This window comes from Electrophorus electricus, chromosome 14 (assembly GCF_013358815.1).
Source record: "Electrophorus electricus isolate fEleEle1 chromosome 14, fEleEle1.pri, whole genome shotgun sequence".
In the NCBI taxonomy this organism is placed as follows: domain Eukaryota; kingdom Metazoa; phylum Chordata; class Actinopteri; order Gymnotiformes; family Gymnotidae; genus Electrophorus; species Electrophorus electricus.
Window position 1 is genome coordinate 4691647 of NC_049548.1, and position 14575 is coordinate 4706221.

The following is a 14575-nucleotide window of genomic DNA, read 5'->3' on the forward strand; positions in this document are numbered from 1 at the left end:
TCCATTTCCAGATAAGCACTTGACAATTAATCAGCTATTAACATGAAACAGCGTGTGAGATGATGATTATTAGATATTAGCCTCTGTCATCATTACATATGATCTGCATGCCAACTTTCTGACTCTGAGGAAATAACACAGCTTATGATGCCAAAGCAAATTTTATGAATGGGGAGAAAAAGTTTGTTTTATTATTATTTGAACATGTTTATTTCCATTATATGTATATACATTATAAATACAATGGAAACAGATTTTATTAGAAAAATATTAGCTCTCCTTCATTTGCCATGAAGGATCAAATATGGCATACATTATACAATGGTCCTGAAAGGCTGCATGGTTCACGTTCAGAATGGGTCATTTATTTATTACAGGAAACAAGGGGAGGCACACAGATATATATGCAAAGGTAGAGATAAGTTCTCTTATCTCTTACCTGTTTGTTCACATAAAATAAAGAAAAATAAAAAAGCACAACCTGAAAGAAAGTTGCATCAGACAAGGTTTAAGCTGCAGAGTCTAATCTACCTAACAGTTATATTGTTTTTATTTTGGCAGAAACATCTAATGCAAGCCTGAAGGTACAAGAATAAATTTAGAAGCAAAAGACACTCAAAAAAAAATAAAAATACATGGAGTGCATTCAATCAAGGAAGTAATGTTAGGGTGATTAAGTGTACGATCACACAACAGTTTAACCAAGGCAATAATAATATACTTGGGATGTCATAACTGATTTGACAACATGCACTTAAAAATCTTGCAATACATAACACTCGTTGTGGTTCCACACTGCTTGAGTTCCAAACTCAAGAAACATATTCTGATTCTTTTATGCAGCTTTCCTTGTTCTGAATACTGTTGAAATTATGTTCCAGGTATGTGACAATACAATATTGAAATGTGGCAACATCACAGAGGTGTTTCATGAAAGCGTTACTCAAATGTGGACTCTCATTATAGTACTACTTGCATATGACCACTGACATTTAACTGAACAAACTGTATTAAGTGAACGAATTGTTCACTGTCATCAAACACACCTGACCCCTATGGAAAGAGAAGTCAGAAGATCTGCCATTCACTGGAAGTTGAGTGTCCTTGCAGTAATAAGTGTTAACTTATTACAGCACATTCCACATCAACCTCTGATTATATAGTCTATTGGTAAATGTAAGTATTATGCATGGATTTATCTTCGGTCCACCCACTGGGCAATGTTACTTCACAGGTGCTCAGGGCTGCATCTGACCTTGAGGGACAGGTGGCTCTCCACCTGCCCACTAACAAGGGTAGCGGCACAGGCTGTATGCCACGCTCCCCCTACAAAATGCCACTTCCCACGAGAGACAAACGGCATGAGCTGCAATAGGCTGTCGCCTCTGTCGGCCGTCTCACTCACGCATGCTTAGATCAAAATTGACGTTGTGACAAAGAAAAAATTAAACCAAAAGTGAAACCATGAAACGAATAAAAGTAAGAAAAAATAAATAAGTCCATGAGTTGATTATGGCAGGGGGAAAGCTATTGCATGCGATAACTAGAGTTACAGGAGAGACTGCCTGTCTTCCCAGGGCAGGGCCGCATCCAGGATGGCGGTCTACTCTCTGGTCCCAGTGTCAGAGCCTGGTGGGGCTTGAGGATGTTGCTCCCTCCTCACTTTGCCAGTCGGAACACAGCCAGGTCCAGAGGCTCTCTGCTGGGCACACACCAGTCGTCTGCCCCCTGACTCACCTTGTAGTTCCGCAGAGCCGTCTTGTTGTACACTGGGAGCCTTTCCACAGAGTCTGTGGATAGCGCCTGAGGGGAAAAGAACACACCAAGGCATTTCTAAAGCAGTGCCTTGTTTAAGAGAGCATAACACATTTGCATAAAACATAAATCTGAAATAATTCCTTTGATAAATAAAGCAGAATTAGGCTCATTAAAACAATCCTGTTTTATTTAGTACTTCTGACTGAGTTCATTAGATTTAAAGAAGCAAGCGTACCTTGAGGTGAATGACAGCATCGGTCCCGTAACCCTCCATAGAGTAGAGCTGAAGGTCTCCTTGGAAGTACCTTGCATAGAGACGAGAGATCGGCAGCCCATACCCAAACCCAGCCTGTTGACAAAACAGGACAGGTATTCGAGGACCCACACAATGACATGCTGCTAATAACTTGTGCAATGCAAATCACACAGCTTTTCCACCCTATCGCTCTACCGGCCACACTGGCGGTTGAGCTCAAATGACGGCGTGGAACCTCTTTGTGTCAACTGTAAAGAAATGTAATGATAGAGAAAAGAGCCGCGTCTCACCAGAGGAGCTCTGTGCTGCTGGTCAGGCTGTGGAATCGGGGCTGTGGAGTACAGGTAGCTGAAAAGATTCTCGATCTTCCGGAAAGGAACTCCACCACCCCTGTCAGTCATCTGCAGGCAGAGAGAGACAGCAGACATTAAAGCTGCAAGGAAATGGAACAAAAAAATTAATAAATCACTGCGAGGAACAGTTGAAGCCCTGTGATACTGGGGTAACACACGGACAGGACAACTGACAGAGAAAAAAAACAAGCGTCTAATGTTTCACTGGCCTCTGGTCAGGGTTGCACAATTGCGATTGATTAGGACAAAACAAGGTTCAGTATGTTGTCATAGTAACCAAATAACAAGGCCACTGATCTGATGCATTATATCCTAGCAGGTGTGGATGTCTGTGTCTTTCCAGGAAATGGAATGCTCAGGTTTCTATGGGACTGGGTTAATAGACTTTTAATGTCAAATGATGCATGCAAAAACCTATCTAAAATTAGCAATGGCAGTTTGCCTGCATTAATGAATAAGGAAGGATTTTAAGGACTGAATATAACAACCCAGTAATGAAAAGAGAGAAACATCATCAGTAATTCAAGAGATTTAGAGATTCAAGATCAGTTCAAACCAATGGTGTGCAATGGATGTGGCTGATTGATTTTCTGCAACTAAACCCCCACTCCCACCGCAAATTACATGCAACGTTAAATTATTGCTTGGATTCCCAAAATACGACTCTAATTGCAACTACAGACAACAACAAGAATGGTATGTACGCTGGAGGATAGTTGGTAGCCAGACATACCTTCCATGGTTCATCTTATAGAAACTACATACATAGCCTTTTACTTTCTGAGATTTATAGAGTTGGCCCATCTCACTGAATCATTGTGAGATTTTAATTAAAGAGTAGCCTTGAAAAACACTTTTGAATTATAAATGCTCCAGAGTCTGTCTCACTTCAAAGTTAACTGACTAAGGTAACTTGTGCAAAGACAGTGACAATAGACTTACATTACAGAACCCTTCAAAATATCACCAAAAGGGACACAGCAGCGAGTCCCTGCAATACTAATGAGCAGATAGAAATGCATCCAATAGTAACAAAGAATGGGAAAGTATCTTATATGAATAGGTTGATGTTTTTTTTATTTATTTTACTTTTTTAATAAATGATTTATTATTTCTTTCCATCCACCTTTTTGTAACCCCTTCTCTGAAGCTTTAGAAGGGACTGACTGCCACTGATTCAAAGTAACAAACATTACTTCAACCAACCTTTATAGAAAGATCCTCTCCTCCGAGAGCCACCATAACCTCAATAGGTGGAAGACTACTGCCTTCATTATAGTTTTCAATAGTTGCCCTCATAGCATTCTGATGAAAGAAAGATTGTGTCATGGCAACACTCAGTATACGTTATGATTTTGTTCTAGAGGACTGCATGAGAATGATCAGGCTCACCTTGAACAACTCGAACAGCATATGGTAGAGATGAGAGGGCACATACACTATGCTGATAGGCTGGTTCTTGTTGTTTGCTGTATAACAGAAACAGACAAAAAGAAATATGAAAAAACTTTTGATCTGTTTCTTTGTACAAACATCAATGCCTCTATCTCGTTCATTGGAGTTCAGTCACAGCGTCAGTACTGTTTCAGTCAGTCAGCCATATCCACTCAAACACAGTGCATGCCTCAGTAAGTTGAGTGATTATCTATGAATCTAATGAGTGAGCACACAACTTGCTGAGTGAACAAACATAATGGAGCTTCACCCGTCATGGGGCTCGGACAGCTCAATGACACAGTAGCTAGGTGTTGGAAACGAAAGCAGCACAATCCATCACTCACTATTGAGCTCCTGCAACACCAGGGCAGGGGAGCTGAGGTAGTACTGGTCACAAAGCATTTTGGCACTCTCATAAGCCTCTGGATACAAATGAGTCATTAAAACATGTAAGAACATCAAAAAGTGCAAAACATTGACATATGTCTGTCATAGATAACAGAGTATCCACATAATACTACAAGAAAAGAATGCACTTATTCTACACCTTTGACAACCTCTGTCACTTGACAGTGCTGGTCAATGCTCCCAATGGTGTTGGGATGAATAGGATTTGTGGCCCCATCAAAAACCAGAGCTATAGGATAAAAATAAAATAGTTAACCATCATGTGCATAAAACAGCTGAAATAAATTAATCTAAATATACACTGGGGACAGTAAGTCTTCAAATTGTGACTGCTGGTTCTACAGAGCACCGTCCTCAGTTTGTCAGTCAACAGTGGTGCTTTTTGAATGGAAATGATTTGGGGGGCTTAAGGAATCTTCCACTTCTATTAACTAAAATAAAATGATGTCCTGTTGAAACTTTAGCCCTATTACACATAATATGCAAATATACATTTTTTATACAAGAAGAATGTTAAAGATTGTATAGATTGCAATACTCAATCTGCTTTTTTTGTTACAGCAGATCTGAAAACAGAGGTAGCAGCTTGGTAGTAAGAGCCATGTTATCAATCAAGCCTGCAACTTACTGTGCTGGTTGATAAGCATACGAATGGATATGCGACTCATGTAGAATCGGTCTAAGAAGTACTGTATGTTCTGATTGGTGAGCGGATCTTGACTGAAAGCCTCTTTGTACTCAATCACGCCTTGGGCCATGGTGGGCACGACATCATTGTGTCTGTTTCTGATATTCACCAGTGTTTCCACAAACCTGAAGGTTAGAGCAGGTGTGAAAGAACGTATAGAAAGCCAATAATAATACAGGCCAAAATTGTAGAATGGATCTGAGGTTCGTATAATCCTACTGCACTTACTCTCCCAGAACACTGTGATCATCAGGACTTTTTTCCAAGAACTCAAGGATCTCCATCAAACTCTGAACATACCTGAGCACAGAGTGAAATGGAGTACATGGGATTCCTTCAAAGTTAACAACTACAAAGGGCAATGAGTATCGGTACACTAAGTAACACATATGAGTAAAGTGACAGCTTACTGTCACTTTACTGTCACAGGTATTCTCACATCTCACAGCTATCACAGGTATTCTCACATGTCAATATCTTGAATTACTGATGAGATACTCTGAAATTGGTTAAAAGTGCCCCGTGCACAAAAGATCAACTTGGGCAGCATTAAGCAAAAATCCAAAGTTTGATAAATGACTGCTGTAAAGGACAACATGGGAACTGTGGATGGCGTGTGTGTGTGTGTTTTGATATGATCTCTAAGGTTTTTTTTATTACTGAGGAGTGTTCTAAGAACAGACAGAATCTTGTTCATACAAAAGCTGTCTTGTTCCTAAAATAACTTTTGTAACTTTTGCAAGTCGCTCTGGATGAGAGCGTCTGCTAAATTCCGTAAACGCAAAATAGCAATGAAGAGACCAGCCTTTCATGTTTTTGCATTTCATCTTAATTTAACTATATCAATTGATCAGCTTGCTTTTTTTAATTAATTTTTCTGAGGCCATCCAATGAGGGGTGTACTACTAAAACAAAAGGTAAATCTCTTTAGAAAGCTTCCTCCATTCACAGAATTTAGCTGACATATCTATGCAAAGCAACTTACAAGTATGACTGAACACAAGCTGAGGGTTAAGCGCTTTACTCAGGGGCCCAATAGTGACAACATGGCAGTGGTGGGGCTTGAACCACCAACCGTATGATTACTAGGCACATATCTTATCCACTGAGCTACCACAGTCTGTAAATATGTGTAAGGAGAGGAGGAAGTGAAAGTAGGGCAAAGGTTACAAAGCCCCTCTTGGAAGGACTGCTCAGCCTAGCCTAACACTGTACAGAAAGTAGGCAAAAGTTCACCTCATTAGTGTCTGGGCCAGTTTCAAGTAAACCAGGGAAGAGGTGTTTACTATGTACTATCAATATAGCACTTTTGCAAAAGCATTTACAAAGGGCTATTTAAAAACCAGAGGAGATGCAACCAGGATTACGACGATGAGATCAGTGATTTATATAAATCTGACTTACCAGCTATGTACCATCTGAACGGATGGTGTGGAGAGCAGTCGGTCAGGCAGTAAATTGATCTCTTTCATGATGTTTGACAGACGCACAGGTAGTTCTTGCCTCAAGAAAACGAATGACGTTTTCTCACATGCATTTGTGGAACCTGCTCAAACAATAATTTTACATAGTTGTGTTTGACAACTACACGTAGTGCCAACGGTTAACAACACATAAAAGGTCGCCTCTTTGGTTCTTCATATACCAACATATTTAAACACTGCACAATAGACCATGGACTTGAATGGACACTAGTTGTCTACCAATATAATGCAACACTGGATCAGTGTCAAACGTTTTCGCTAGCTAGGTCCTTAGTTAATCCCTACACTCCAAACTCGGAAATCATACACTGTCGATATTAAAATAAAAACATGGCAGAATAGCATTTAACACCTAGCACATTATACTTAACGACTTACACCCTACTGAGACCGATTTTTTCTAGCTAGCTAAATATGTTATCTGCTGCAAATCTGTTTTGCAGTGCGCCAGGGTTCTGAACAATCTAGCTATAGCTTGCTAGCTACATTTTCGACTTTATTCAGAACGATAACGTTTGAGAAACATACTCACCAAAATCAATAAATTGTTTCATAGAAAGAGGAGACGGCGAGAATTTAGCAAAGTGCTCGATGTGTTTCGGCGCACTGGCCAAAGCAGAATTTTTCATAATAAACCTAACAAACTTCATTGCGAAGCGTTATTTAGACTTATTAAAAGATTACAGAAAGTGAGAAGTGAATAAATATGCAGTTGCCTACAAGCAACATAACAGGACAAAATGTTCTATGTTTTACAACGCGTATTTTTGCCCTGAAAAGGCTTGCGCGTATCAAAGCCCGTTATCCAATCAGAGGTCTTGTTTTGGAGTTCAGCTGTCGCTCTGTCCAATACGGCGCGGGGGTGGGACACTGTGACATTGTGAATATGAAAACATGTTGAAGCAGTTGGTCTGGAGTCGTAAACATGTGTATGCGCTCCGTCCTTTACGTTCTTAAGCCTTGTCTGCTCTGCACGTCTGCAGCGTGGGCAGTGAAACCAAGTCAGATCAAACAAGTCCCGAGTTTCCAGGAGCAGGAGAGACGTTAGGGCTTTGGCAAAAATTCCAACATCACTGAAAAAAGCTAACTATAGTTTCTATCTCCTAGTGTCTTTGAAACAGGATATTGTAAATAATCAATTATATCAAAATAAACGGAAAGCAATTAAAATCTTACAGTTACTGTCACTCAGTCCAACACTTCTTTTTCTTCTTTTCTTTTCTTTTCTTTTCTTTTCTTTTCTTTTCTTTTCTTTTCTTTGTTTGTTTTATTCGTTTTTGTTCAAGTTCACTGAAATCTCTTAAGGCCAATTTTCTCAGGATAGTGGAAAACTTTTCCTAATGAATAATTTTGTGACCACCATTTTCTGGTTTTGAATAGTGAATTATCGCTAAGGACAAATTGTTCCATTCAAGTGCAATGGACCAAATCCATTCTTACATAATTAAAGCAGCCTCAATGAGAGGCAGGTTGGTTGTGCATATTTCACACTCCTGTTCCAACCAGCAATCATTCAGGCCTGACTGATAGCCTATATGACTCACCTTCAGAATTTAATTCACACTGACATGAATGTTTAATATAAAAAGAAAATCTTGCAGTTACTGTTAATCATTTTTTAACTAATAGACATTTTTGATTAAACCTAGTGAAATTAAACTAGTGAAATTGTGTTAATCTGCATCATCTGAGACTGCATTCATGGCCCTATCCTTTGTGGCCTATGGATTCTTGTATCCTTCAATGTGATGGCAAGATGACTTGGTTAAATGACATGAGCATAGACCTATGCAGGGTGTTGTTTTGCTTTGGGAAGTGTTTGTGTGTGTGTCAGTGCACACTGGCTGACTATTGCTGCACAACTGCACCTCTGTGTGGTCAGTGTGGCAACATCTATCTTGTCCAGTACCATTGGATCCTGTACCAAAGGCCCAGCTGTGGCTAATTTCAAAATGACACAGTTTTCCCAAGAGATGTTTGCTATTTGTTGCATGTGCTTTTGTTCAATTTAAACTAATATATTTTTAAAATATTACTTTTCTTAGATAATATGTTTAGTCTTGTTCTTTGTAACATATACTAAATGGAGATTTATTACATTTGAAGCAGAGAAGACCATGCCTAAAATATTTTCCACAAGCTAAAAAACAACTAATTATAATCACATCTATCTGTACTCATATTTCCTACTGGGGCCTACCACTTATTCTCCAAATCTTGGTTCAGTAAGGTCTTTTTAAATTCATATCATAAAGCTAAGCTTTATAATACGTTCCAATGAATATCACAACATATGTTGTTAAACTGCAGAACTGCAGCATATGCTTGGCCCTCTCTCCTTGGGGTCCTATGGGTCTGATAGCAACTGCATACCAGTACATTTCCAGTTCCTAACCAACTATGCATCCCTTCACCCAGGCCATCCCATGTCTCAGTCCCAGGCAACTAATGTCCTGATTTGCACTGTCTCTAAATGGAACAGCAGTTCTAATTAAATTAATCTCATTAAAGCATCCCCATGTCTTTCTAGTTCTCACTTGTGCATGCTTGCTCTCTCTTTCTCTCATTAACTATGCTATTTTCGTCTTTTCCATATTATTATTATTATTATTATTATTATTATTATTTATGGGGTTTAATTGTGTTTTCCCTGAATCTAAGGCCTTTGTTCTGTTTAGTGGCCTACTGGCAATCGAGCCTTCTCAGCTCAGAGGTTCCTGATCGAAGTGTATTATCTCCTCTTACGCTTTTGTCATACGCAATGCAACACAAAACTACTTTATTTGGCAGCTTATGTGACTGACATGCCAAAGAAAGGCTTCTAGGACCATTTTAACTATACGATTTCAATTAAGCCAGTCTGTCTTTTGTATTATTGGAGGAAGGCTTACGGTTGATGTTTTTTTCTCAGCAATGACGCCTCTACCAGCGCGACGCTAATCTTCACCAGTCGAGCGCAGAACTCTCTTCTCTTCCATAGTCAGCGCAGTTGAGAAGAAACGCTCTTCTGACAGCGACCAGAGAACAGCAGCGGGAAGCAGCAGGCAGCCGGTATACAACAAACGAGCACTTTTGGGGTCCGGTGCCCCCACTTAAGGCATGGCATACGAGGAGCAATCGATGGCGGATCGTAAGTATTTCGTTATGCATGCTTTGGGTTATTCGTTTGGCATGCTTTGGGACTATTCAGCCAGTGCTACACCATATTCTGCGTTCGGTATACAGTGGCGGACAGCGCTCAGTGCGCACAGCCATGTTTAACAGACTGCTTTACAAATGATCGTGTAAATACCAAACAAAAGCCACGTAAAGGGCTTTCGGAGGAAATCGCTGATTTAAGATCCAGGAGAACGCTCATGATCTCCTCTTAGGACTATTGTATTTAACGTAAATGATGTAAATGTGTTCAGTTTTTAAACAAAGCCCAATGCATGTACTTAAAGGGGACTCGGGCGGTTTGACATCAGCAGCACCACTGCTGAGTAGTTCGTCAGAGGCAATACAATGAACTGAATGCAATGGCAAGGAATGTCTTCATCGACAGGAGCAAATATTCAGGTGAAACGTCAAGATAAGAAAGTCTGTTGATTAATTTATCATGAAATTGGAGTAGCCTGTCGTTTTGAGGGGAGAATATGAAATGTGTCGATATATAATCGATTTCTGTGGTAAACCCAAGTTTCTGATAAGTATCTACAGGAGATTCGATCTCTCGGTATGTTCTCTGTGTTTTCTCTATGATTTTCTACATAGAAGCATAGTCTATGTCTGTGCTGTAGAGTTGACATAACGATGCTGCATTTCCCTGGTTTGGCATTACACTTGCCTTTTGGATTATTTCTTCCTGTGGAAAAAAATGAAAATAAATGTTTGCGGAAAAGTTCGGAAAAAGCGGTTGAACATGGGCTACACCTGTCTTTCAGCTAATATGAAATCATAAATCACTGCGCATTGACTGGCACTAAAGCCATCGTCAGCAATTCCAATAAACAGCGAAATGAACAAACGGCGCTTGCACCCAAACAGAGAAGCTCTCCAGCGTGACAGTGAAGGGGGATAAAATCAGAAGTCAGCACTCTCACTTGATGCCAGACAGCTGTCCAAATTGGTGTTTTATCTCAGGCTTACTTAAGACTTGGTTATGCAGTTCATAATGAATAAGAGTGAACGTTAAGTTTTGGGACTTAGTGTTTTCTGGCAATGTGCTGGTAGTACAAAGCGAAGGGGCCGTTGCCTGGACAGCTACTAGTGCTGAATCATGTCGTAGCCTTTCCTCACCTGGTTTGAGACATTTGGGTGTCCGAAGGGGCTTGTAACAGTAAACAGGGATAAATACACTTATACGACTGTTTTGCTTAGACTTGGATAGTGGAGCTCATCGGCCTTGTTTCCTGAGCTTTTACGCCAGCTGAGAAGGGTACCTCAGGACAGCTGAATGTGAATCATTTTACAAGACAGTTCCTGTGAAAAAGATGATTGTTGTGAGGGCATGAATCATAATGTCCCAAATTATTTCTTTTTAAATATTGTGCTATGTGTGTTTGTAATTAGAGTGACCACAGAAGGATTAGAGCCTCCTAAATCGTATTTTCTTTTGCCATGAACTGAATGTACAAAGTTTATGTTCCTGAAAACTCTGATTTCAAATTCCAGAGAGGCAAGTCTGTCATTTCTCAGTTGTATGAATATTACTAGAATTGAACAGCTACATTTGCAAAGAGCTGGGTTTACCTAGAGAGCCTTTGTGTCTTTTCATTTATTGTTCCTGGGAGATAAGAAATTTTGGCAAATTATGGATAAGTATGTATAATACACTTCTACAGTACTTGGCCTTACTATCCTTCAACATTTTGAGGCTTGACATGATTACCGTGAGTTTGATTTTCAGCTCTGTTGTCATGTTGCTTTTGAGACACTGTTTGAAAGAGCTGATCTATGAGTCTGATACTGGGAGATAAATCACAACTTTTGTCCTATGGCTAACCGTAGATCTGACATTTGTTTCCTCTCTCTCGCTCCCTCTGTGAAATTTGCATTTTAATTGTGATATATATTGTTTCACTACCAGTATCTGAAGTATCAACATATCAACACATGAACATCGTTAAACTTGTAAAGTAGAAAAATTGTCTGGACAGTGCAGACACCAATTAAGTGTCTGCTTTCTTACATTTGGAATAAATAGTAATGTTACTTGTCTATAACAATGTCAGTGGCTTGATTTCCTTCTATACTACCAGATTTGATTACTTGGGTTGACAGATATTTACTGCTCATTTGACCACTCTAAAGTCAGAGTTTGATCTGAAGTTGATACACAGGGAGCTCAGGGTGATTGGAGGAAATAGGCCCTGTACCGTATTTGTCTCTGCAGGTCCTTCTTACTCCTGCATGCATCCAGATGGCACAATTTAGCAATGAGCTTGTCAGAGAAAACATAGCCAGAGAAGCAAATCTGAAACCATGCATTTTTGATGAGTTAGGCAATTTTCCATATCTGTGCTGTTCATTATTGTGTGCTTTGATTACCTCCCCTTTCATCAGGAGAGGCAAAATGTGTCAGAACCAAATGATGTATTTGTGTCTTCAAGCACATTTCTTTTCAAATGCAGATAGCGGATGGAGACATATTGTTCTTGGTCTCAAAACCTATTCATAAATAAGTTATCCTTGTCCAGGTTTAATAATATATGCCATGAGCAGTCTTTCAGTTCTGCTTCATTAAGGACCTCTGCTATATCATTTATGCTTTCACACTTTGTCATGTTGCATATCATTTCACAAAATAGCATTGGCCTGTGCTGTAACTGTTACAAATTAGCCAAATTGTTGTTTGGAATTAATCTTAAAAGCACCAGCATTAAATTAATTTTGATTCAGCCTAACTCTGTAGAAGTTAATTTAGCATCAGTGATATCTCTCTGTGGTCGTGGTTTGATTTTACTGGTGTCTACATGTTCATCTTAGTTTTGGACTTCAAGTTACTGACACTCTACTTTCCAGTGGGATTTATACTCATCTTTCATATGTGCAGTCATTTAAGTGCTAAGTTCTTATAATACAATTCCAAAGCCTTCTAGTAGAGCTCAGGGACCCAACAGAGCATGGTGATGCTGAACCTGCCCGAATGTGGACCTAATGTCCTTCTTTCCTTCATACCAGTTTGTCTTTCTCACACCACCCAAGAAATATTGATGGAGAATCATAGGTTTATGTAAGCCGCTTACGTCCTTGGTCCCCCTGTGACAAGCGACAGCAGATCCAATGTCCTGGGCAGGGCTGGAATATTCATGAACGTCTGGGCAAGTTGCAAAGGGCACTCAGAGAGCAACAGAGCAAAGGAAAGAGGACATGAGAGGACACTAGAGTAGAGAGTGAGGTGTGAAGAGAGAGAGAGAGAGAAAAAGCGAGAGCACCTGGAGTGGTGCGCTCCTTCAGCTCTTTAACACGCCTGCCAGGAGTGCCAGAATATTTAACAGGCCACACTGCCCTACCACGTGTTCTTTGTTTGTCATGTGTTTTCTCCTCTACGTGATGGGATGCAGCTCAGAACAGATGGTAAAACGTTCCTTTTTGATCTCTCCAGGTCTTCAAGAGCTTTCAAGTTACTGCATGTGTTTGCAACTGCGCTGGTCAATTTTCAAAGGCAGTTCATTTTTAATAGATATACAGATAAACAGGGAAAATGGGAGAGAAAAAAAATCGCTGCCCACCTCTGTAAATGAAAGGTGGTGCAAACAGAAAGATCCACTCTATGGCTTCTCAAAGACCCAAAGGGGCCCAGCGTGTGAGCTCAGATCACTGAGCAGCACAGCTTTCGGTGGCGTTGAAGTGCTTCTGACAAAGCTGATGGATCACAGGAGATGTGTCTCTTTGGATGTTTTTTTTTGTTGTTTTTTTTTTAGATTTGAGAGCTACAAAATATTGGCTTGCAAAAGGGGCAATTTCTCAAAGATGACATCTCCATCCTGCCTTCACCCTTACGCCTCTCTCGCAGCTGGCATTCATCACCGTGACACTGTTCTGGGTACTAAATGCAGGTCAGTGGCTAGGTTGCAGGCAATCTGATTGGAGTCCTGCACAAAGGCTCAGCCTGCTGTTGTTTTGTAGTGGTAGTGAATCACGGCGAGGCAGCAGGCTCAGGTTTGCATACATCACTTCATTGTGACAACAACTTCTTTACGACTCTGATAAGAAATGCCCTCTGTTAAGCTTACTGAATGCTGCTCTTAAAGAGGAGATTGAGCCTCTCCTTAGCTTTTCCTTCACTTTCAATCTACTCTCACACTCTAACATTCTCTCTTTGAAAGAATGCCTCTTATTTTCTGACTTGCCTTCTGTCTGTTCTCCTCCTGCCTCTACTTCTGCTATTTTCTCTCTTACGTAACTAGATGCAGAGTTACCGACCTTCAAATTCCTCTATACCAGCTGCTTATTCTCAAAGGAGGGCTAGCCAGGAGTTGCCAAGCTCCTCGCAGACTCCTGTTTTAATTTGTCTTAGGGGAGCAGTTTCTGATTCCTGCGTTGGAAGTCAGTGGCGGTATTACATTCCATAGCGTAACACGATGTAATTAGCTTGGTGACCTTTAAACTTCTTTGAGACTCTGTTGTGCTTTAGCACTACAGGGATGCTGTATGGGAAAAAGGTTGCTAAGCTGTTGTACCTATGTGTTGCTGTACACTCCAGCAGAGCCAACGTATGCACAGGCTTTTCACTGGGAGCCGTTCTCCCAGGCACTCCAAATATCAGCAAACACCTGCCTAATCGCGGGACCACATGGAAATGATGTAACTGTTCTGTAATGTGACGGACCCTGCAGCCCACACAAGGCGCATTGCCTACTATGGAGGCGTAATAAAATATAATCTGCAAGGGAGAGTGAAAGAGAGAGGGAGAGAGAGGTTAGTAAGGTTCATGAGCTGAACATTGGGAAGAATATGCCATGAGAATGAGATGCATACCAAGGATGTAACAGCATGGAGAATATGAACAGACAGGGAATGTCATGCACTGAAGGGAAGAGGGAGGGAAGTAAAGCACTAAAGCGGCAGAGACCTCTACCTCGTGACGGGAATTCATATGGAGTACATATTACTGGATTTTGTAGTTGAGGAAAACAGGTTACCCACTTGCCATGGTCTCATGGCTGGACTGCTGAAATTCCCTCAGGTTGCCCTAAAAATATTCATC

The 14575-nt window shown here is 40.5% G+C and overlaps 2 protein-coding genes across 3 annotated transcripts in view; one reads left to right on the forward strand and one right to left on the reverse strand.

Moving 5' to 3' along the window:
* Positions 1-343: 343 nt before the first annotated feature.
* pdk2a (pyruvate dehydrogenase kinase 2a) lies at positions 344-7163 on the reverse strand. The gene is made up of 11 exons (XM_027029388.2): positions 6917-7163; positions 6305-6446; positions 5129-5200; positions 4841-5025; positions 4352-4441; positions 4149-4226; positions 3760-3836; positions 3574-3672; positions 2305-2415; positions 1994-2107; positions 344-1803 (listed from the first exon to the last, which is right to left on the reverse strand). Exons 1-11 carry the CDS (start codon positions 7032-7034, stop codon positions 1660-1662), a joined length of 1230 nt encoding a protein of 409 aa, XP_026885189.1. The 5' UTR covers positions 7035-7163; the 3' UTR covers positions 344-1659.
* A 2149-nt stretch (positions 7164-9312) lies between these two features.
* The window catches only part of tbkbp1 (TBK1 binding protein 1), a 37778-nt gene continuing 32515 nt past the window's right edge, over positions 9313-14575 (forward strand). The window contains exon 1 of one of the 2 annotated variants that reach the window (XM_035533853.1): positions 9313-9514. The gene's annotated coding sequence lies outside the window, so the exon portion shown is untranslated. Of the gene's footprint in view, positions 9515-9892; positions 9943-14575 lie in introns of those variants that run through there. The other variant, XM_035533854.1, reaches the window with a different exon arrangement.